The 22860-nt window shown below is 36.0% G+C and overlaps 2 protein-coding genes across 3 annotated transcripts; one reads left to right on the plus strand and one right to left on the minus strand.

Annotated features, from left to right (window-relative positions):
• Positions 1-3351: 3351 nt before the first annotated feature.
• LOC143460402 (uncharacterized) lies at positions 3352-8680 on the minus strand. Its single transcript, XM_076957893.1, has 5 exons — positions 8529-8680; positions 8212-8320; positions 7453-8121; positions 4669-4862; positions 3352-3824 (listed from the first exon to the last, which is right to left on the minus strand). The coding sequence occupies exons 1-5, from the start codon at positions 8613-8615 to the stop codon at positions 3585-3587; spliced, it is 1299 nt and encodes a 432-aa protein (XP_076814008.1). The 5' UTR covers positions 8616-8680; the 3' UTR covers positions 3352-3584.
• Positions 8681-15527: 6847 nt separating this feature from the next.
• Positions 15528-22666, plus strand: LOC143459935 (rab11 family-interacting protein 2-like). 2 transcript variants are annotated; one of them, XM_076957256.1, is made up of 11 exons: positions 15528-15851; positions 17174-17321; positions 17514-17600; positions 17764-17915; positions 18096-18225; positions 18371-18480; positions 19645-19803; positions 20336-20456; positions 20668-20833; positions 21000-21115; positions 21574-22666. In XM_076957256.1, exons 1-11 carry the CDS (start codon positions 15668-15670, stop codon positions 21659-21661), a joined length of 1461 nt encoding a protein of 486 aa, XP_076813371.1. In that variant the 5' UTR covers positions 15528-15667; the 3' UTR covers positions 21662-22666. The 2 variants fall into 2 exon arrangements, with proteins under 2 accessions (XP_076813371.1, XP_076813372.1); XM_076957257.1 differs by lacking the exon at positions 19645-19803 and having other exon boundaries at positions 15529-15851.
• The last annotated feature ends 194 nt before the right edge of the window (positions 22667-22860 follow it).

Consider the following 22860-nt stretch of genomic DNA (forward strand, 5'->3'; position numbering starts at 1 on the left):
TTCTCAAACATTGGAACAATGAGCCATTGTGATGTGCGGTCTTTGTAATGGTGTGCATTAATGAATTGTGATGTATATATCATAAAGTTGACGATTTATATTTTATATCTATATTTTATATTTGTATCATAAAGTGTTCGATTTCGCATGGCGGCCGGCCCGCCCACATATTAATAAGATATCACAAGAATACGCACGAGAATTACTAAGTACGAGATTGTCTGTACAGTAGACTAGACTAGTCATTATAGATACAAAGAGTAAGGAATTGAAGGCAAAATTTAATAGCAAGGGGCATGTCGCTGTCTGACTTTTACACAAAGTAGCTTCTTGAAAGTGGTCTTTATCCCAGCTTGACCGACAGCGCAAAATAAATGGCTTCGATGCTTGGTAGCACGTACACATGTGAACAAATATTTTCAACAATGAAATTCACGAAAAGCAAGCTAAGATCACGCATTTCCGGCGCCTATTTGGAATTGGAATGGAATATGATATTAATAATGATATTGGAATGTCTTCCACCGGGTTCAAGATGACCTTCCACGAACGAATAATAGCATTGAAGGATGGCACAATGCGTTCAGCAAGCGTGTCTCAATATCCCATCCGACGCTTCGCAGACTCGTCAAAAAAATTAAGCAGGAACAAGGTTCCAACGAAATGTTAATTGAGCAATTGAGTGCTGGAATCGATGGCCCACCTCGGAAGAAGCGCTACGACGCTGTCAACCAACGGCTGAAAAGCACAGTCGAAAATTATGACTCAACGAATATGGACATAAAAAGTTATCTTCGAGCAATTGCACACAACTTGTAATTAAATGAATGCGATTGAAATGTGCACTTCGTCAGTTGTCGTGCTTTTAACAGTGCATATCGTCAGTTGTTTCGATAAATTGTGGATCTTAACCCTATCCTAACCAGGCTCGCGATTTTACTAAAAAAACTAGGTGTGGCCAACCCCGCACACACATTTGCAATCGTTAATTACTAGAAACCTATGCGTCGTAGACTGATGAGATTATTACAGGTTAGTAGAAACATCATCTGGCTTCCTGTATACATCATAATTGTAAAACTAAAGAAAGTGAATTTAGTGTAAATTAGGTATTTCTAAAAGTGACACATTTCTATAAATTCTTCTTGTTACGCCGCGCCCCCGCTGTGAAAAGAGAACGAAAAAGAATAGTTAGTCAAGTTATTGGTGCGTAAATGAGTAATACGTTTCAATGCGGAGAGAGAGCAAAATTATATAAATATCACAATATCTCAAAAATTACAAAATCTAACTTTATCAAACAAACATGGACAGATAGCTGAACATCACAATGACCCATTGTTTCAATGTTTGAGAAACACGCAAAAATCTTGCTTGAACTGTCGGTTCGATAAAGTGTCGTTCGATCAACTGTCGTTTTGATTAACTGTCGGTTCGATAAAGTGTCGTTTGATCAACTTTCGGTTCGATAAAGTGTCTTTCGATCAACTGTCGTTTCGATCAGGTGTCGTTTCGATCAGGTGTCGTTCGATTAAGTGTCTTTCGATAAAGTGTCGTTCGATTAAGTGTCGTTCGATAAAGTGTCTTTCGATAAGGTGTCGGGTCACGGGAACGCCGACCATAATTCAAAAAAGTGAAAAACGACAGCAAAGCTGTGCGTCACTATTGGAATATATTTGGTGAAATTTTTGTACGTAATGGTATACTATATCGTAGAAGCGAGAATTCTGTGAAAGAAGTTTACTATCAGTTGCTGGTGCCCTCGCAAATGATAAATGATGTGTTGAAATCTGTTCACGATTTCATTCACGGAGGTAGACACATGGGCGTCAAAAAACGTTTTTCAGGCTAAAGGAGAATTTTTTCTGGCCATTTTGCCACAAAGATGTCGAAACATATACTGCAAAGAGTGTTGCTTGTATGATTTAAGAAAAGTACCAAGGCGAATTATTCGTGCCCCATTAGTTCCATCAGAGGAGAATACACCTATGCAGAAAGTTAAAATCGACGTATTAAGTGGTCTACCCGAAACGCGAAACGGCAATCGTTACATTCTTGTCGTATGTGACACCTACACGAAATAAATGCAGTGTTGGCCAATGAAATTTCAAAATACAAAAGATACTGCTTATTTGCTTTACCACCGTTGGGTGACGATACATGGCGTCCCAGAAACAATTCACTCCGATCAGGGCCGAAATTTTCAAAGTATTCTTTTTCAAGAGCTCTCTCCAGCTCTTGAAAATGTGCCCTATATACTGTATATAAATAATTATATTAGATTACAGTCATGACAAAGGAATGCGTGCTGCTACGTGCAAGTCAGCTTGTCGTTTTTCGTTTTGTGCTACACTTGCCCTTTTGACTTGCATTTCACTTTATAACTTTGTATTTTGTGTTTATCGTTTAGGCTGATGTTTTTTTCTTTATGTCGCCATCAAACTCATCATGATAACTATCACCAATAAATTTAATACTTTCTGGCTTCGATTACGTTTTATTGCTATTCTTGTTTTGTCATTTCGGATTGTTTTGTTGTTGTCAGCGGAATGGTTATTCATTTGCGTGGAGTATATTTCCAAAAAAGTTGACTCTTATCAATCTTTTAAAACAAGATGAAGCTTCATTTAATAAGTTATATACAGTATAGTTCAAAATATTTAAGCAATCTCTAGTCTTCTGTAAACTGAAACATACAGTATAAGCACATTATAAACATTAAAAACACGTAAAAAGCATTTGCTCATAGAAGTTCAGCTTGCTCGACGAAAAATAACAATATGTGGAAACAATCTTTGAAAGAGCCTACCACTGCGGTTGTAGAAGACAGGGCCAACATATGGAAACGGATATAACTTTGTTTCACAAATGAGAAACAAAATTGAAATTAAATATGAACAAAATAAGTAGATGTAGCTCAACTATAGCGCAAGTGCTTTTTAAAAAAAGAAAGTGAAGAACGTGGCACAATTGCAAAATGAAAGGAAAACTGCCCATGGTCTGGCGATAACTAGCACAAGTTCAAAATTATACACGCGTGTTCTTACTCAATCGATTTTATTCAACTGTTCTTTTTCTGATGAAAAACAAAGCAATATATACTTGTTTAAGAATGTATTATATACCGTAATGTGCATGCCTGATTGGTGAGATTTTATGTTCGAAGACGTTAAGCATTTCCTGTCTGTCAAGTAAATACGTAAGGCAAGTTTAGACTCATGTTGGATTTATTAACAAAACAGACCCTCGGAACTTCGAATGCAATAAATGTACAAAATGACCAACATGTACATCACAGCACCTATACTAAGTACATTTGTCGCAGCCAAATTGAAGAGAAAGTTTAGCAAATCAACAGCACACAGATTTCAGATAAAAAATCAAACATATATTTTCAAAACTTATCAACCGAATTTTTTTTAAGTCAAAGACTTTAGAAATATTAAACGCTCCTGCAAGTCAAAAATAGCATTATGTGGCGCTTTTTTCCACTTGCGCGACCTAGTGTATATACAAAATGAAAGAAGAAAAAGAAAACAACATTAACAAAAACAACAAAAAGTAAGTTTTACATGAAAAAAATATCATGTTGTTTTGTAAATCCGTTTTGTTTTAGTAAAATGTCTTCCGATTTCGGACGAAGCTACATTTGCTGCGTCAGTTTCGTTTACAAATTCCTTTTCTGTCTGATATGATTCTTGCTCCGGCCATGTAATTGAATCATGCTCTTCATCAGTCAAATGATCGACGGGAATATCGTTTGAATTTTTACCATGAATTTCCTTCTTGGATTTCATTCGGCGATTCTGAAACCAGGTTTTCACCTTTAAAATTAAACAGTCAGTTATCATCAATAGTGTCGGTAATGCCAAAGCCTTTGACTATAGTTTTGAAAAATGTAGAATGCAATCAAAAATTCTATACATGTGTCACGGGATATTTTACACACGTTTAATAAACACTACATTTTAACGTTGTATCACTCTATTTGTAAGGCGCACTAGTTAACAGTATAAGCTGTTTGTTAATACTTTTTGTTTTATATCTACTACCCCGTAAACTGTTATGGAGCCTTTACCTTAGTGTGTGCGTGCAATGTTTTTTTACTGCACTATTATACATTAATTTAGTCCAATATGTGTGTTTCATCTGTTTCTATATGCGCTGTTCATTGCTACATTTGTGTGTACTTTTGTATACTTGTCGGTTTGTATAACTTCTCTCGCACTGTCGCACTTCTTTACCATTTATATGTGCATGACGTTCACCTTATTTCTCGTGACGCGTTACCCCACTACCCTTGAGGTCCTATCTGGTAATTAACGCCCTACGCTTATTTTCTTGCTGCGTGGCCAAGATTAATTCTCTGTTTTATTTGGTGCTCTGCCGGCAAGTTTTTTCGTAGAGTGGGGCATTCTACATTTCGGTTCTTGAAGAAGGGGTGGTCGATCTCCGTCTGAAATAAAAGATTTTACCTGATGTGTTCGGTGCGGCGGTTCACCGTTAAAGAAAAATTGGCCTGGTAATTGTAAACAATAAAGGACTCGATAAACCCGTTACATTTGCAAAGCAAATTGGCAGACTGATAACCAATCTCGTGCATTATCTGCTGCTACAATTTACTCCAATAATTATACAAACTAAAAACCATCATCTGTCAAGCTTTACCTGGGTTTCAGTCAATTGAAGAGTTTGGGCAAGATGATCCCTTTCTGGAGTGGAAAGATACCTTTTAGTCTTAAATCGATGTTCAAGACCATTGAGCTGTTGATCTGTGAAGACTGTTCGCGCTTTTCTTCGCTTGCTCTGACGCAGAGGTATCGACTCTTGCTGGAACATCGGACTGCCAATTTGAAATCGAGCTAAAAAATTTAATTGATCGGTTATGAAATAGACAGGACAAAAAACAAAGTATATTTGATTGATAACATGTCAACACTTACCGGTAAAATAAATTCAAATATAACTTTATACAATACTTATTTCAGTTAACTTTGGCATGTTAGCTAAAGTAGTATTCATTTAATGGTAAAAGTGATGCAATTCAGAAAAAAGATCAATTCTCATTAAAAGTGACAACTTTCTGAAAAGTTTAAGTAAGTTGTTATTCCTCGACAAGACTTCAATTAAAACTAAGCCATGCGAAATAACTCTTTTATAATTAACCGAAAACACAAAGCGACGCAATTCCCATAAGACGATGTGATTAACCTTTCTAACATCATAAGATATGTTCGTTGTGGTACTTTTTAATGAGCGAAATATGTTGCACTTAATAGAAACGGAGTAAAATTTTGATTTTTGTTCAATTAAAACTTTGATCCAAATATCTGTCATTTTCTACGGTATTTTGTGAAAGTAAACAAACTAAATACGGTGCATTTTATAGAAACCAAATTGGATAATAAACACATTTTTTAGCGTTTTAACCAATTTCACATAACTGTGTTACAGCCACTTGATTATACGCATCACTGAACATGTTAGCAGACCAATCAGCGCCGACTCAATAGTCATTTCATAATTTCCCCGCTTTAATCGTCTCAAATACACAATCTAGTCTCCTGGGCTGAAAATATTTCTACATCATATCCACTTAATAGGGTGGGAATTGAAATTCAACAAAAAGAGCTTTCATTGTAATTTCAAAAGATGATTTGATTTTCAAAACGTAGTTGATGCATGTGACAGAGATGACGTGAACACGTCAGCACGATTGGCAATTGGTCAAAGTAAAGCGAGCTAAGGTAACGATTAGCTTGAAGCAATTAATCATGTTATCATCGTCAAAATTACATCACTTTCACTATTTGTTTAGAATAAGGGAGACCGGGGAAAAAAGTAACAACTAAATTGAAACCTTTCAGATAACTATATCATAAAATAATTTCAGTCAACATTAAACAAATTACACCAATCTGTGCTAGTATTCAAAGCATCATGGATAGTTTTATCATTCCAGTTTGAGTAGCAAGTTTTTAAGCAAGCAATTTATCCGTTTTTTTAAAAAAACATTTTTTGTCTTCTAACTGACAGCAAGACTTTTAAGGTTACTGAGTTGAAAATCCAACGTACTTGCTGTGGTAATGACAAAGCTATACTGACTGCTGATATTAAACTTTAAGTCCAAAATGCAAACTTATACTGGAATTATAGAACTTATACTGGGGTAAGTTGCAATATTTGTTCGGGGCAGGTTATCGTTATAACCACGCAGTGTTAAACATTAGGGTGATTGTGGAAGTTGCTTGTTTTACCAGAAAGCGTTAAAATGAGTTAAATTAATGAGTGAGCAACAGATGAATTGTTGAAAAAATGATTTTGTCTAATTTTTCCAAACAGTATATGCCTGAAAATCGAAGTGTTGAACTTTTGAAAAATCGTTACATGTTCTACTACCCCAGTCTCCTCTGTGGTACTCCCACACGACTATAACTCGAGCTATTAAAGGTTAAAGACGCTTTGGAATCTTCTACGAAAGCAAGTTTGGCAAATGGCGACAACGTTGATTGTAACTGCTTTACACGTCTTTTTTGATTTGACTGTCGGTTACAATATTTTGATATGACGTTTCAAATAAAACCGTTTAACTTCAGGAAACGTATTCAATTACTTTAATTCTCTTAATCGTTTTGATCGGATGAGGTTTATTGTTTTGCAAGATTTATGATAAAAACATAATGAAAGTTTCCCTATCCAAGCTTATAAAATTAAGATCATAATGAAGCAATTTGAACGAAATTGACTTAACCAATCATGCTTGAGAACATTATGTTGTCAGCTAGTGCTATACATCGAAATCTTACAATGTTTTAAACTGCTGCAAAAAGTTGTTTCTATACCATGAATTAACGAACATGTAAATAAATTTGCATTTTCGAATTACTAAAACACCTCAAACGTTTCGTTTAATGAATTTGGTTGTAAATTTTTGTCATCAAATATGCGTAAGCAAATTTTTCATATTGTAGCAAAAGTAGGCTCCATATGCCCTTGGATTTGCGTACATCATGATTGTCTGACAAACGGGCAGGCCTTGAGATTGTATGATTATGATGCAATTGACATGGGCATATAATTGGTGCATTGTTATAAACGGCGCAGTCATAGCCCAATCGTTCTTTATCTTGTGCATCTGCAGTTAAGAGGATGAAAGCCTTTATACTGGAATTAAAGTGCTTTATAAGCTACAATTCATCATCATCTACACGTCGTTATTCATGCTGGTTACTTTCTTCGTTAACGAACAAAAACTAAGTAGCCATTCCTACGGCTGTTAAACTCATTGGCACATGTTGTTGCACCTGCGACAGGTGAGAGATGGAATTACCCAATGAAATCTTAACACGCTTCACACAAGAACACGACGTTCCGGATTTGGTTAATTACTTTAGAATTTACTCTTTGCTGCTCGTTATAAGTTTGTCCTAATCAATAAATTTCATTTTTTACCTGCTGCGGGTGCTACATCCTTCATCAAGGAAGAGACGTTGAATAAGCACTGCTGATTGTGTTTGAAACTTCCCAAAATTCCTCCTGAACGTTCACCGAACGGGAGCGAAGAAGTTGCTCCCACTCTGTGATGGTTTCCTAAAGTCGGAAAGGGACAATACGAAAGAGGCAGATCGTTTGTGTCCGAGAAAAGGTTTTGCTGTACTCCTGATGGTATGCTCGTTGGGAAACAAGAAGCTAATCCAGGAGTATAGAGCCCGGATAAAAGATGTTGATGCGCGAATGTAGGGAAGTTCCATGGATTGCTCCAAGATGTTTTTAAAAACTCATTCAGATTTGGCTTATTTAACATTTCAGGATAAAAATAAGACGAGATGTCTCCGCCATATTTTCTAGGATGTGCAAAGGCGGGGGCAGCAGCCTGAACATAAGCCATAGCTGCCAAAGCAGTTGCCATTTGCGTGTTCGCATGAAAATGAGAGGTAGAACATGTTTTCTCCAGGGGGATAGAGCTTTGCTCCATCTCTGATGTTGCTGTCATGGGAACGAGTCCTGTTGCAAACACTTCCTTTCCATTTTGAGGAGGAGTTTTACTATGATCATCCTCTGCTGGTAGTTTAATGGCGGCAGTGGTCACGTTACTGGAAGTAGCAGAACACAGCGACGCATCTAAGCCAGGATTTGCGTGCAATAAAGTGAAACGATCGAATTTCAAAAAATTAGGATATCTTTAGCATTGACACTTTATATTTGACAAACCTTTTAACTGGCTATGTTGACTCTCTGAAACAAGTTTCTGGCCGTTTTCCATAGATTCCCACTGACTATCTGGATTAGACGGCAATTGCTTCGCCTCAAAATTTGGTGACTGAAAATAAGTCGATAATATTTTCTATTAAAAACGACAAACAATATAATAAAAAATCTAACAGTATTTATTTATAGTAAAAAGCTTTCCATAAACATATAACTATGCATTTATACCAACTCAGTAAAAGAAGTTAAAATAATTTAAAAATACAGCGCAATATGTTTTGCGGTCTTGAAGTAAGCTATTATTATATGTTAACGAATACCTTTAGTAACAGATTTTCTATTCTAAAAGATTTCGTCGACTTCAAGTGATGATCCTCTACGTTTTCATAATCCACGGAACACGACATAGCACAGATTAGTGTGTCACTTACTTCTTATTTAGATTTGGCAAAACCCGTTTGAAAAAATTCAAAATGGCTAAAAATTCAGTTAACTTGATGTTTTAAATTACTATCCATATTTCACTAAAAACTTTAGGCATGCTTTTGGTTGACCATTTTATCTCGGTATCATCAAACACGTATTTTATAATAGAATAAATTTTACTTCAAGGCAGCAGTCGCAATATCCCTATTCCACGTACTTTATAAAGCGCCTATCCCTGACATCACCTAAACCTGTTGTAATTAGATCCTAAGCACAACCTACTGTGAAGACCTACTGTATGTCACCTTTCTCTGCATCATTTTTATGCATTTAAACAAAGGTCAGATTTATTGTCGATTTATATATAACAACCAATCCCTTAATTCTAATAAACAATCAAACGAGACTAAGCTGTTTATAGTTGTAATTCTTCTTAACGAGCATATTTCCCGAGACGTTGTATAGATTTGAGTAACTGCCCGATTACACAAAAGCAAACAGCCCAACAAACCGGTGAAATCGCCAATAATATTTGCCGCTGATGCTGTTCCTTCTTATGATTAAGTAATTCTTATAAGCTAGCGCCATGCTTTCAAAACGACTCGCCTTTTTTGCATAGTCATAACGCTTGCACTTTCTTTATGTATATTCCTTTGCTAATCTCTTTGTCTGACTGAAACCAAACAACATTTCTAATCGACCAACAAATATATATTTATGCTGGATAGCAGTATAAGAAAATGGCCTCACAAGCTTAAACGTTATACTATAAAGCGCTAAGATTATTAACGTTAAGAAAACTAACACCAAGTTATGAGCGCGATTGTGAAAAAAATGAGACTGTTTCTAATCTAATTTTATTAGGTTCATTTGTCAAGGAAGTGCGTTACCAGAACCCGTTATAGGCCTATCAAGATTGTCCTAACACAAACCATCGAAGACGATCAAGCACGAACCCGAACTGGAATCGAATCTCTGTTGGCATTAACCAGTTTTTTAAGTGCAACAACTTCATCGAAAAGATATTGAAAATGTCTTTTAGATTATTATCAACTATTGGTCTACCTGTTAAAACCTAAAAAGTCCTACTTTAAGAAATATTTACAGCAAATAAAATTTGCTGAGTTAAAGCATAGCGTCTACATACCCTCCATTTCTCTACAGGTTTGTAAGGACTATGGTTAAAGTATGAGCTACTTGGGCAACGATGAATGCAGCTTAAAAGACAAACACTAACAAAGACATTTAGTTGGAATATGCCATTATCCGGTGACCGTAACCTATATGCGCAAGTTTGCTGAACATGGTACTGATTAGGTATGGCTAAAAGTGTGTAACGCGCATCCGGTACTTTCCATTTGAACCTGCTTTCAGAAAGCTTAAATGTTTTTCTGCTCATATATCTTGCACTATATCGCACCTGTGCTGTCATTTAGGACACATCTATGCTGAAAATAAAAACCACCTGCAACTAATGGACAGTGCTTAAATGCAAGTAGTACAATCACATTTTCGTTTTCGCCACTCTAAGTGACGAGGACAAAATGATGGTAGGTCACTGCCTGCATTAAAGGTTAGGTTATAGCCTTTGAACCATAACGCACTTTTCACCTAGGCCGTGCCTGTCCATTCAGTTCATGTTAAACTATCAAGGTGAGAGTTAGCAGCTCCCATCCTCGGCAGAATCCAACATACACATAGAATGGTTTTGAGTTAACGTTGTTCATACTGACATAGACTTCAGGGCAATTGTACAGTGGATTAATGGCTACTAGTAAGCTGCTGCCACCTGTATGCTATATAGGCTAGTCTCCTCCTGGGGAAGCCTCTACAAAGCTGGCATTAACATATTACTGATATTCCCAAACCTTTTCTAGAATTTATGGAAAGTGAGATTTTGACCCATTATGTACTCCGACCAGGACAAACTCACAAGCTGTGAATAAACATTTTTACGCCATTGTGTTTCAAGACATTTGGCATAGCGGATAGGCCAATACCTACACCTTACCAGGTAGATTAAGCAAAGAGATGTCCCAGTATTTAGAACACTACTTTTCGTAAAAACTTTCCCATGTGTCCAGAGGATAATATTTATTTGCTAATCTTTTGGTGAGTTATTTGAAATACTTGCTACTTGACATACACGGGTTAGTGGAGAACGGGTGATTTTTTAATTTTTGCGCTATATTTTTAATTCAGTACTTCCGGTGGGGGTATAAACTCCACTCAATGGTTCTGTAATGTGAAGTGTAGGCTATTGAGACCATCATAAGCCCAACTCAGCTCTAAGGTTAGCCACAGCCTCTTAAACATGTGCTCTGAAATGGCTCAACTTGGTGTTAGTTGAGCCGTTTTGCTGACTAGCTTTCTTTTCTATTATACAAGCTTGCTGCTAGGTTTATATTATTCTACACACAAGTCGCATGTGAAAGCAAAAACCATCTGTAAAATTGAAATATTTATATTCTTTGTTTCTTCTATGGCGATTTGCACAGACAAAACAAATGGTAATAAAGATGTTTTCTTGCAACAGCAAAAACATTGTTTTGTTAAAAACCAACAGTACGGTGGACTGACTACATTCATAGGGTGATCGGACGATTCAACCCACGGACGATTCAAACCCGGACGATTGAACCCAGGACCATTCAACCTAGGACGATTCGACCCACGGACGATTCAACCCGCGGACGATTCAACCCCCGGACGATTCAACCCACGGACGATTCGACCCCCGGACGATTCAACCCATGGACGATTTAACCCGCGGACGACTCAACCCGCGGACGACTCAACTCAGGACGATTCAACCCGCGGACGATTCAACCCGCGGACGATTCAACCCCCGGACGATTCAACCCACGGACCTTTCAACCCACGGACGATTCAACCCACTGACCTTTCACGTACTTATGGCTTAGGTTATTACAAAGTTACTTAGTAGCCAATTGTATGCTTAATATTGGACAGTCTAGAGCCTAGACTCTAAACTCTAGAGTTAGGCCATCCTGAATATGCCTGTACGTCATGGTGGTTAACGGTTATGGTACCATTGCAATCGTACCGTTTTTTGTTCGGTTCTAGGTCGATTCAACCCACGGACGATTCAACTCCGGACGATTCAACCAGCGGACGATTCAACCTAGGACCATTCAACCTAGGACGATTCAACCCACGGGCGATTTAACCCATTTACAAAAACGTCTACGCAGTTCGTTATCAGGCACGGATGCCGCTTTTACTACTAACTTATACCAATACACATCTTGTGTTGAAATAAAAACAAGTTTATGTACCGTGTTGCATCTAGTAGGCCTGCTTAACGAAAAATAAATAAAGCCTATACATCGATTAAAAGTGAAACCTTGGAAACAACTGTTTGTTGATCGGAATGAAGATTTCCCGCAAAAAAGTTTGAATCGGGAGATCGAACATTTTGAGAATAGTATAAGTCGCTTGTTTCCAGTCAATTTATTATTTTGATAATAAACGAATAACCTTTCCTACAGCAGAGAGAGGGATTCTGTGTGCTATAATTCAGCTTATTTCGTTGTGGTTAGTTAGAAGTTTGTACCTGAACAAAATACGGTACGATTGCAAAGGTACCATAACCGTTAACCACGATGTACAGGCCTATTCAGGATGGCCTAACTCTAGAGTCTAGACTGTCCAACATAAAGCTTACAATTGGCTATAAAGAAACTTGGTAAAAACCTAAGCCATAAGTACGTGAAAGGTCAGTGGGTTGAATCGTCCGTGGGTTGAATCGTCCATGGGTTGAATCGTCCGGGGGTTGAATCGTCCGTGGGTTGAATCTTCCGTGGGTTGAATGGTCCTAGGTTGAATGGTCCTGGGTCGAATCGTCCATGGGTTGAATCGTCCGGGGTTGAATCGTCCGTGGGTTGAATCGACCTAGAACCCATTCATAGAGTTATTAGGCCTACCATATTTTTATCGCCGAAAAAGAGGACAATTTCTCCAGCAAGTAGCATACAATGCAAATAAAGTTTTACGTTTAAAGGATTTATCCGATGTGTTTGGATAATTATACGCAAAATGCACAAGTAATGCATTCAGCTTCAAAATCATTATGTCTTTTTCTGAAACAAGGATACTTCTGCCGCAGTTCATCAGAAAACACAGTGTTCCTCTTTGGCATTATTGCTTAGCTTTATTTAGATTTTATGTTTGTCTAAATTAAAACAATGATAATAAAAATGATTAGACCTCATGATGTCGCTGAAAAGTCATTTGACTTGACTTAGGCCTCATGTCGAAAAGTCACGTAAACATATAATTCTGTTGAAAATATAAGCAAGAAAGCGCAAAATGCAAAAAAGGAGGACATTTGGGCATTTTCAGTGTCCTCGGAGGACAATTCATTTTTCTTTAGAAAAGAGGACAAATCCTCCTAAAAGAGGACATATGGTAGCCCTAATAGAGTAGACCCAATGTAACGAATGTTCGTACTTTTCCATGTTTATTCAGCAGCTCGCCTCATCACTATGGCAAGCTTTTAGGAGTTAATGGAACGGCGAGAAAACCAAATACGAAGTTTTATGATGGTAGGGCCCAGGACCGGTTTCACAAATATTTTGAAATTGGGCCCCACGCCATAAGGGGCCAAGCAGACTCACTAAAGCACAAAATGTAACAATCTTAACTTGCCCTACGTTGCGTAACCTTATTGTTCAAAGAAAATGCACAAAATGGGACAGATTGCGAAAAAGGTGTTTCTCGAAAAATTTTTAAAAGACTGTAATGAAATGATTGTTTATCGTTCCTTAGCCTGTAAGGGCGACCACTTCAATTACAAAGTTTGTCTCTTGAATTGTTGTCCTCGAAGTAAATGAGTCTCAGGTCGTTGTTTCGCTTTTCTTAATCTTAGAATTAATTGTATACCATGACAACTGTATAAACTGATTATATTGTTTCTTGTTTAAACGATTACATTAAATAAGACATTGGGACAGCTACATAATAAAGTCGACCACTTTCTAGGGTTAACTTAGTAGACTGTGACGCAATGAATAGCTATAAATGAAAGAATAACTCACGTCACGATTTATAACGATACACAGGAAGTCATGCATAGGCGACACGTAACGCAATGCTTTGCTTTGCCGATTTCCGTATTCTATGCGGCATTCGATTTGCAAGCAATTTTATAATATCATCACAAGACTTTTCACACAAAAAAAGGCCCGAAAGTGTTTTTTAGAATGTTTGTATGTAAACTATCAATGTTTGGTTTGATTAAAATGTAAAAACTTGTTTTTGTTTTGTAAAACATGTTTGTTTAACATCCAGTAGTCAGTATGGGAATCTCCAGCTCTCAACGCGTATCATTAAGTTTAGCCCAGTGGTTCTTAAACTGAGCATAAACAATTTTACGTTTTCATTTCTTTTCGTTCATCGTTTTTTCCTCTTTCCGACTCCTTATCGGCTATAACCATTGCTTAATTAAGTGCTGAGAAAAGTATACAGACAGAATTGTTGCAAAACACATGAAATACAAATCGCACATGATTGAAGTGCAGGTCGATATGTCACTATTATGGAGCAACAATGGCTTTACACGGCTAACGTTACAGTTTTATGTGACGACAGTACGACACACGTGCAATGCTTTAACTCTTTGTTGTAACATTTATAACAGTAAACTCAGCCCTTTGCTTGCATTAGACTTTCCCTTATTTGAGAACCGCAATGATTTCCTCAAACCTTAATTAATGTGGTCCTTTATGCTTGTAATCTTGAAGTACCCTGTCGTAGACTAAAGTTTCAAGTAGACCATTCCCTATTTGAGAGTACCGGTGTCATCATCCCGCCGAGCAACGTCAAAGCCAACTTAGCCAAGGTGTTTTGTTGAAAATGTGGCCACAATATTGAAATGGCAACGATCGGCTTTTTAACTGTAGTTTACGTTTCATATTTTTGTCAGATAAAAGACGTTTGATCACAAAGTAGGGCTAATCCAAATTCTAAAAATAATTAAAAAAAATGTTTAAAAGTAGCGGAGGATCGGAATTATCAACAATTTAGATTTTTGTTCTTCTATCAATAAATCTATCTCTTACGTTGTGATATTATTCCAGTGTAGACACACTTACACGTTTCCTCTAAAGCGTAGCATGCTTTTCCAAAAGATACAGTAATAATTAGTTTTCACAATACTTTGCTAAAAATAAACTACAATTAAAGTGACGTATAGAGACTGATCATGACGTATTAACGCATTGTTTACCCTCAAGGATCAGGTAGCGAGAGGTAAACTTTGTTGCAAAGAAAGACAACAGGAGAAACGCAAAGATGTACTGTAATCTATTTATAAATAATCCATAATGATTTGTTTTGTGCGCAGCAAGTTGGCAGAAGTTTAGTACAATATTGTCAGACTATGGTCTAGTACTCTAGTAGTTTGAGTTCGTTTTCACTTTAAAAGTTCAAGCTAAGATCTTTCAGGCAGGCTTGGTCTCTCTATTGAGCGTAGAAATCTATACACCGTAGGTCAATACTTTATAGTCTACCATATACAAACTGACATCTTAGTTAGACCTTCTGGGTTTAGACTAGTGTTGTCATACAGTAAAATGTTGTCATGGAGTACTTTCTGACTTGTATACTACCGCGGGCTCGATAGCTGTAGTGGCTACGTCAGGTGCCTAGTGGGCAACTGGACATGGTATGCAGAAGTTGTCAACACAAACGTTACGTTCGAAATCGATAACGGTTTTGAAGATAACTCAGCGGTCCCAGCATACTGCCATACTTTTTTATTAACAGATGAGTTCAGCATTGTCTCACGGCTTTGACTATCATCATGGCTGCTCAATTTAGACAACTTCAACTTGTAGCTTATGACCGAATTGTTTTAAGTTTACCTCTTGTATGATAATGTATTTTATCAAACATTTTAGTCTTTCCATAGAATCAAGAGTTAAAAAATCTGCATGAGCTTATATTGGTGATCTTAATAGGCTTCGCAAATAATCTGCTTTGAAGTGCTTCAAGACTGCATTTATCCCCAATGTGGAGTCCAACAAATGTAGTTGTTAAGGTCAAACAAGCAAGAAATTTATTGATCAAAGCTAAAAGTGGCGTAAATGATGCGTACGCTGTCATTGAGTTTTCCAAAGAAAAATATGTAACCGATTCAGAAAAATCATTGAACCCAAAATGGTATACTGAATGCAAATTTCCACTTCCTTCAGGTGAGTAACTAGTTATTTTTGCTGTCGTACCCAGTTTTCTGGTTTGTGTGCATGTCATACAAACATGAATTAAGTATTTTGTAAATCACCATGTTACTTGTATTGTCAAATGCAGAGTTGTATCGCTTCACTTGGTCATAGGCCATGGCTTTTGTATATTAATATCTATATGTTACCTGATTTGATTTTGCCAAATAAGGTAGTCTATAAGATATTTTAAATATATGATTTCTTGGACTGATTGCTAGAATTTAATTTATCATAGCATACTTTGTAAAACAATAGACTTCGCTCATTATGACCACCTTGGGACCAGATGATTTTCGCCTTAATATCCAAATGGTTTCAATCTCAGTAACTGTACCTGTTACAGTACTGTTTAACCACACCAGGATTGATACAGTTCGACACCAAATGGCAAGAAATTTAAAATTATCAGTTACTTCATTAACATTAAACAGATATGCGAAAGCCAGTGTCAATAGGTGAATTGGGGATATTTGTGGCAAGCAAGCATGCAAAACAAGATAATAAAGTTGGAACTTCCATAGTTGTCCATATAAGTATGGAATAGGCCACTGTGCAGGTTTTCATGTCTTGTTTAGTCCTGCTTTTAATCCATTTTAACACTTATCTGGTCTACTGCCTGGGGTCATAGTTGATTAGCTGGTGAATTTTTGCGCTTTATATTTATATACACACCCCTACGTTTTTATGATAAAATCACGTTATATTTATTGTCATGTCTCAGAAATTTCTCAAGTTCAGTTAATATCTGAATGTCAGTTGAGTTCTTAAAAGTTTGGCTTCGAAAGCGATGATACCAATAAGAAACAACTTTTACATAGTGAATTAACATGTTACCATAATTCTAAAAATACCCATAGATGTCATATCTCGAAAATCCATATTCTAGATCAGACAAACTGGCGTAAATGAACTGATTTATGCCCAATAAAGACAAATATGTACATATATGCTCATTTGAGAGTGTTGAACTGGGTACACTTTTGGCTGTTGATTATGTTTGAATTTTCTGAAAAATCTTTAGCAAACTTTTCTAAGAAGATTGTTTAAACTTTGAAGCTTGATGTATTCAAGTTCGAAAGTATGTAATCTGTATTTAAAAATTACAGTTTACTGTATTTACTTGATTAAGAAGCAATAGTGTTCTTTGATTAAAAGCCGCACAAAATGCTTTAAAAAAGGATTGTAGCCCTGACTTCTATTTGTACAAATATAGTATCATACAATAAAAATATATACAGTTTCGTCAGTTGGGCTTTTGAGTAGCTTTTATCTGTACAATATTACTTTGTTAGGGGTTGTCCTGCATAGCAAAGTTGTGGTGACTGTCTGTGTGTATCACAAGCGACATGGAAAACTGGGCATTGAACCAGATGAGTTTTTGGGTCTTGTGCAGGTTCCATTGTTTTCTCTCAATTCAAATGATGGCAAAGAGAGGTCGATGTAAGAATGAATACAATAATTCAACAAAAAAACTACTTTATATTTGGTGTTAAATATTAATTGTGACACAGCATGCCCGTTGTATAATAATTGCTTTTTAAAGTGCCTTAGGTTGAATATAATGTATATATTTAATCTTTATTATGTATGATAGAGTGGTATATATTACAAATCGTTAAATCTTGGTAATAGGTGGTATAAGCTAATCAGTAAGAAGAAGGACAGCAAAAAAGATCGTGGAGAAATTGAAATTGGATTCCGCTTTTTGAGTGAGAAAAAGTAAGGGTCTAGGCAACAACAGCTTTGCGTGACATATATATATTTTTTTTTTCTACAACCTTTTGTTCATAGAAACAGCAGCAGTACCGGTAGTGCTGCTTATTTATTGAGTTTGATGCTGATTTATATAATTTTTAACCTTCAGTGTTCAATTTGTTAATAGAGAGTTGATTGCCAGTGACAGGAAAAGTGCCAGTCCAAAACCATTAAGGGTATTAACATCCGGAATCCGAAGCAAATTACGTAGACGGTCAGAGGATGAAGATTCTGGTGTTGGAAGTTCAGATGGGGATCGATACCACTCGCTGGGTAAAGGTAAAACGTTGAGATTATTTTGCTATCAAGAGTTATTCTTTCATGCTAGGAATGTTAGTGCTTTGTTGCAATATTATCAAACTTTGTCATGTTGTTCATGCTTTGGGAGCTTTTTGGAATATAATTACGTTTCAGCATGTTTGCTTTCATAATCATGCAGTCATTGTCATGACATTTCAGGTCGTTCATACGAAAACATAAGCATACCATCCATTTTTGATTCACAGTCTAAACCCTTTCAACGAAGCTTTAGGACAGACTCAACAAACAGTTCACCAGGCACCTTACATTCGGCCAGGGGTTCAGCCAAGTATGTAATGTGTTTTTGTTTGAATACTTATGGCCGATTTCTCTGTGTAAATGCCATAAAGAAATTATGACCATTTAACATGTCCTGTACATTGGGCTGTGAAGTGCTGGATACTAGTAATTTTTGTTGCTTGGTAATTTTGCAGGTTAAATGTAAACAACAGTTCTCTACATTCCAAAGCGATGAGTGTTGAAGTTTTGCATACCCCTGAAATAAAAATTCAGAAATGTTCTTCCCTACAGCGATCAAGTTCAGGTGATATTGTGTCACTTTGTTGTAATTAAATTATCAAAATCTTTTATATATACTGATTAGGTTGTTAAACATCAGTTCTACTCTTAATGCAATTGTTGTTTTCAATCAACACTGAAGTTGTTAAATCACATTCAACTTTCTCTACCAGAATAACAGTAACGCATACTGTATAGAACAGCGGTTCTTAAACTTTTTTGAGCGCGACCCAAATCTGAGTTTCATGATCACCTCACGACCCAAACCTATGTCGCGACCCATTTTAATGTCCTATAGACCTATATTATATTATATTAACCTATGTCGCGACCCACCTATGTCACTATGTCGCGACCCATTTTCTGACCCTCCGCGACCCATGTTTGGGTCGCGACCCATACTTTAAGAACCCCTGGTATAGAACATAATATTTGTAAAATTATAACTATGTTATCTGTGCCAAAATTGCATTAAAACTGAAAGACATTATTTGCAAAGAAGTTTAAGGTTACCTCAAAGACATGGTGTTGTTGCCGAATCTGAAATTACCATTTTATGTAATGAAATTAAATAATTATAATCTATGTTGGCTATGTCCAATCCGCCGCCCACATATTACAGCCTTATTACATGATTTAGTTTGTTAAGCACAGATAGTATGATGACAATTGGTTTTTGAGAAACTCTGACTGACAGGAATTCACCAAAGCATATAGATTTTATCCTAGGACGACGCATCATAGGGCATTTTTCCAAATTGGGACAAACAAGTTGCCATCTATACATTTTCATGATCGACTGACTTTATTCAAAAACTTGTCTGGGACTTAATCATGTTTAATAAGTTATTTAATGCAAGGCTCCTATTAAAAAAAGTGACATAATTTTTGACTTAGTTTGGTTGGACATAGCTGCTCTATGGAATATCCTATAGTTTTAATGTTGTTTTTAAATATCCGAAAGCAAATTGTTCGAATTTTACCCGATTGTGACTGTTGGCAATATAATTATAACTTTCTTTATTTGCTAAAGGTAGCTGCAATTATTGCCTAAACTTTCCCGATCAAAAAGCATGCAACAAGAATTTCAATTGTTTGCATGTGTGTGCTTCATGGTAATTGGTGGCAGTCTTGTAATATCATGGTGCTTAAACTGCATGTTTCTTTGTCTAACACTTCAAAATTAAAGGTGGCAGTGAAGATGGTAATTTGGCTCAGCGCATAAAACGACATGTAAGAAATCGTTCTATGCCTGACTCACAGTTAACGACTATGATGGGAGAACTGCATAAAACTGAAAGATCAAAAAGTGCTGTATGCATCAATGGTTCTCATTTATATGTTCCAGGTAGAATAACATTAGGCCTGTCATTGTGCACTAGTAACAAACTTAAACTACCCATTTATTGTATTTGCGGTGGAGAAAGATTTAAAAATTGTGTAACCCTATCCGGTAACTTAGATAGTATTGGTAGAGTTGGGCTTTGTTTACATAGCAGTAGTGCATCATGCTTGGACAATTTAAATATACACATTACATATTTAAGCAGGATACCCATTTTATTCCTGTCAAGCTCCACTAACCCTCCTTCTTAGCATGAATTTTAACTGTCAGGCCGTTATTGGTCAAGCTGTAACGCTGCATGCTTGCCTGTTCAGATAACATTGTTATGCCATTTATATATTTAAGATTAGATGTTAAACTGTATTTTTCTGGCATATTTGTTTTGTATGCAGCATACACTATACAGTGTACAGCATTTTTGGTGTTGTAAAGGTTATTTTACACTTGAGTAGAATTGCAATATTTAACACAATTTTATAAGTATATCTGTGCCACTTTATTGTAGAAATATTTTACTGTCATTACTATTTGTTAGGTGCCAGCGATACTCAAGTTGCTAATGTTGCAATTTCACCAGCAACAAAGGCACGAAGTTTATCACTAACTGATGTTACCTCTGAAAAAAACATAAATGATGTAAAGCCCTCAAAAGTTTCGTAAGTTTCTTTATTCTCTTTTACAATGCTTCTTAATAACTGTTCTGCCTCTTTGCCAAAATGCTATCACAGCAAATTTCACGCAAACTTTATCAAAATTTTTTAATGTTTTTGTTATATTTTGTTTACGAATTATTTTGACAGTTTTTTTTTGATTTACTCTGTTCCTAGCAGTGTACTAGAAACAATTTTAATTTTATACCTGAACCAGGTCTGCCAATAGGAGCAATAATTCCTCCAATTCGAAAAACGCCAAAAAGAGATATAGTACCACTGAATTTGAGGCTTTTAAGAAGGATCAACAAGAGAAATTGATACTGCCAACACTTTATAAGCCAAGAAATTACTATCGGCTCGATGTCAAAGAACTTTGCAAAGTTAGAATTGCTTTAAAGCTTAAAAAATCAAATTATAATCACAATTTTATTACTGCTTTATAATGCTTATTGTCAATCTAATTACATATTATTTATGATGTACTCATTTGTAGAAGTATGCAAATATTACCTTCTACTGTATATGAACAACGGAAAGTATATGTAGGTTTCTACCATTCATGAAGACAACAATGCCTCATTAAGCAGCATGACTCATGAAGAGCTAGTTAGGCTAGCTTCCAAGCAACAACAAGCCCTTAAGAACAAAGATGGATACATAAAGTATGAGAATAGTGTAATCAGTAATATGCTCTTAAAACATTAGTGTTGGTTAACCTGATTTGCTTTTGTGGTCTCATTTAAAAATTTACTTCAATGTAAATTACAAGTTTTATGTTAAGTACAATTGAGGTTAATGCTCTCTGGTTTGTGACGACTAACCATTAGCCCCTCCTGATTGATTTCATGGAAAAATTTTGATTTTGAACGACTTTGCAAAATATTTATCACAATAATGCATACAGGGAAAAAATAACATAACGAAGGATAGTGTGGGGTTGAGATTCCCCTTTCCATACACTGCTGACTACTATGGTTAATTTTCTGTCCATTGTTGCCCTTTTAATATGAGCTAAGAAATAAAACCTCAATGACTGTAATGGTAGCATGGTCATTTTGCTTATTTACATATAACCATTAAGGCATGATGCAAATCTGACAAGACTGTTCTTTATCTACAGTGAGCTGGAAGATTACATTGACTGTTTATTGCTCAAAGTAATGTCTAGTACACCTCAGATTTTGGAGAGTAAGTACAAAGTATGTTAATGGGACCTGATGCAACATGCCCTGCCTTTGACCCCCATAAATTGACAAGGAAGCATTTTCTTATGAGTGACTTCAATATAATCATCTTGGACATTCTATGCTTATGCAGAATAAGATGCTGCTGATTGTACTTCTGTATACTGATGCATGAAGTAATTACTAATTACAGTTCAAGAAATATGTTTCTATTTTTGTGGTGCGTTTTACTTCTAATTTGCCTTTTATTCTTTGCTCTTATGCATTTCAGTTTATTAAATTTCATCTTTTGGTTATGATATATAATACCCTCCAGAATTAAAACATGATGGTAGTTTTAACAACTTTTTACATCTTGCTGCAATAATACATTTCTGGTGTAAAATGCATTTTGGTTACTTTTCAAGCCAATTTTGCTAAACTTGTAGCTTTAATTGTATCAGCACTGATGTGCCAAACGTTGCAGTGTTGCTTATACCTTTTTCCTTGTTAAAGTATTTTGTAAGTGACAGCATAGATTTTTCAGTTAGCAGCCTTTCAGCACAGTTGCAAATGTGCAACATGCCAGACTATTTGTAGAAGAGTTAAGTTTTAATTTTGTACACTGTATACAATTATTAATGCTACTTTTTTAAAGGTACTTTAGAAAAAACACTGATTTTTACTACATACATTACCTAAAATTGCCTATGTATATCGTAAGTCATGTTTTACAGTTTCATGCTAATGATAGATGTTTCATGCACTGTGTTTATTCAGTAACTGTCTGCTGTTTTTAAGTTAGTGTGCTTGTGTGAAAATACGTGAGAATATCTTATTCTACGTTGAATCTTACGTGTTAGGTATTTGTATTTTTCGAAACATGTTCTCATGTATACTATTACATTTAATTTTTTTAATGGAAAATACGAATAGTGCTTTCCGCACTACCTTACGGTATTCAAACGTTGTGTGGCCCATGCTTTTTTGTCACATTTGTTTAATGATGCTGTATTAATTTTCTGTGAATAAAACTCACTTATTACTACACTTTAGGTTAGTACCATTTCATAGCAGGGTTTTTGACAAACCGGCCTGAAGAAATATTTGACCCTCCCTTGAAAAAACATTAGCTCATAAGTCATAAGATCAAGCGACCATACTGGAAATTTGCGTTTTAATTTAAATTTAGTTTAACGAGTTCAGTCTGAAGTTATTTTACAAGACTATAGTAGCATGCAGAC

Source organism: Clavelina lepadiformis, chromosome 5 (genome assembly GCF_947623445.1).
Source record: "Clavelina lepadiformis chromosome 5, kaClaLepa1.1, whole genome shotgun sequence".
Taxonomy (NCBI): Eukaryota; Metazoa; Chordata; class Ascidiacea; order Aplousobranchia; family Clavelinidae; genus Clavelina; species Clavelina lepadiformis.

Excerpts from the sequence above, each read along its gene's own strand:
- LOC143460402 (XM_076957893.1), bottom strand. The coding sequence starts at position 8,615 with ATGTCGTGTTCCGTGGATTATGAAAACGTAGAGGATCATCACTTGAAG. Across the intron at positions 8,321-8,528 it reads TAGAAAATCTGTTACTAAAG|TCACCAAATTTTGAGGCGAA; the intron begins GTATTCGTTAAC and ends ACTTATTTTCAG. Across the intron at positions 4,863-7,452 it reads GGATGTAGCACCCGCAGCAG|CTCGATTTCAAATTGGCAGT; the intron begins GTAAAAAATGAA and ends TAAATTTTTTAG.
- LOC143459935 (XM_076957256.1), top strand. The coding sequence starts at position 15,668 with ATGTGGAGTCCAACAAATGTAGTTGTTAAGGTCAAACAAGCAAGAAAT. Across the intron at positions 17,916-18,095 it reads ATACCACTCGCTGGGTAAAG|GTCGTTCATACGAAAACATA; the intron begins GTAAAACGTTGA and ends ATGACATTTCAG. Across the intron at positions 18,226-18,370 it reads TCGGCCAGGGGTTCAGCCAA|GTTAAATGTAAACAACAGTT; the intron begins GTATGTAATGTG and ends GTAATTTTGCAG.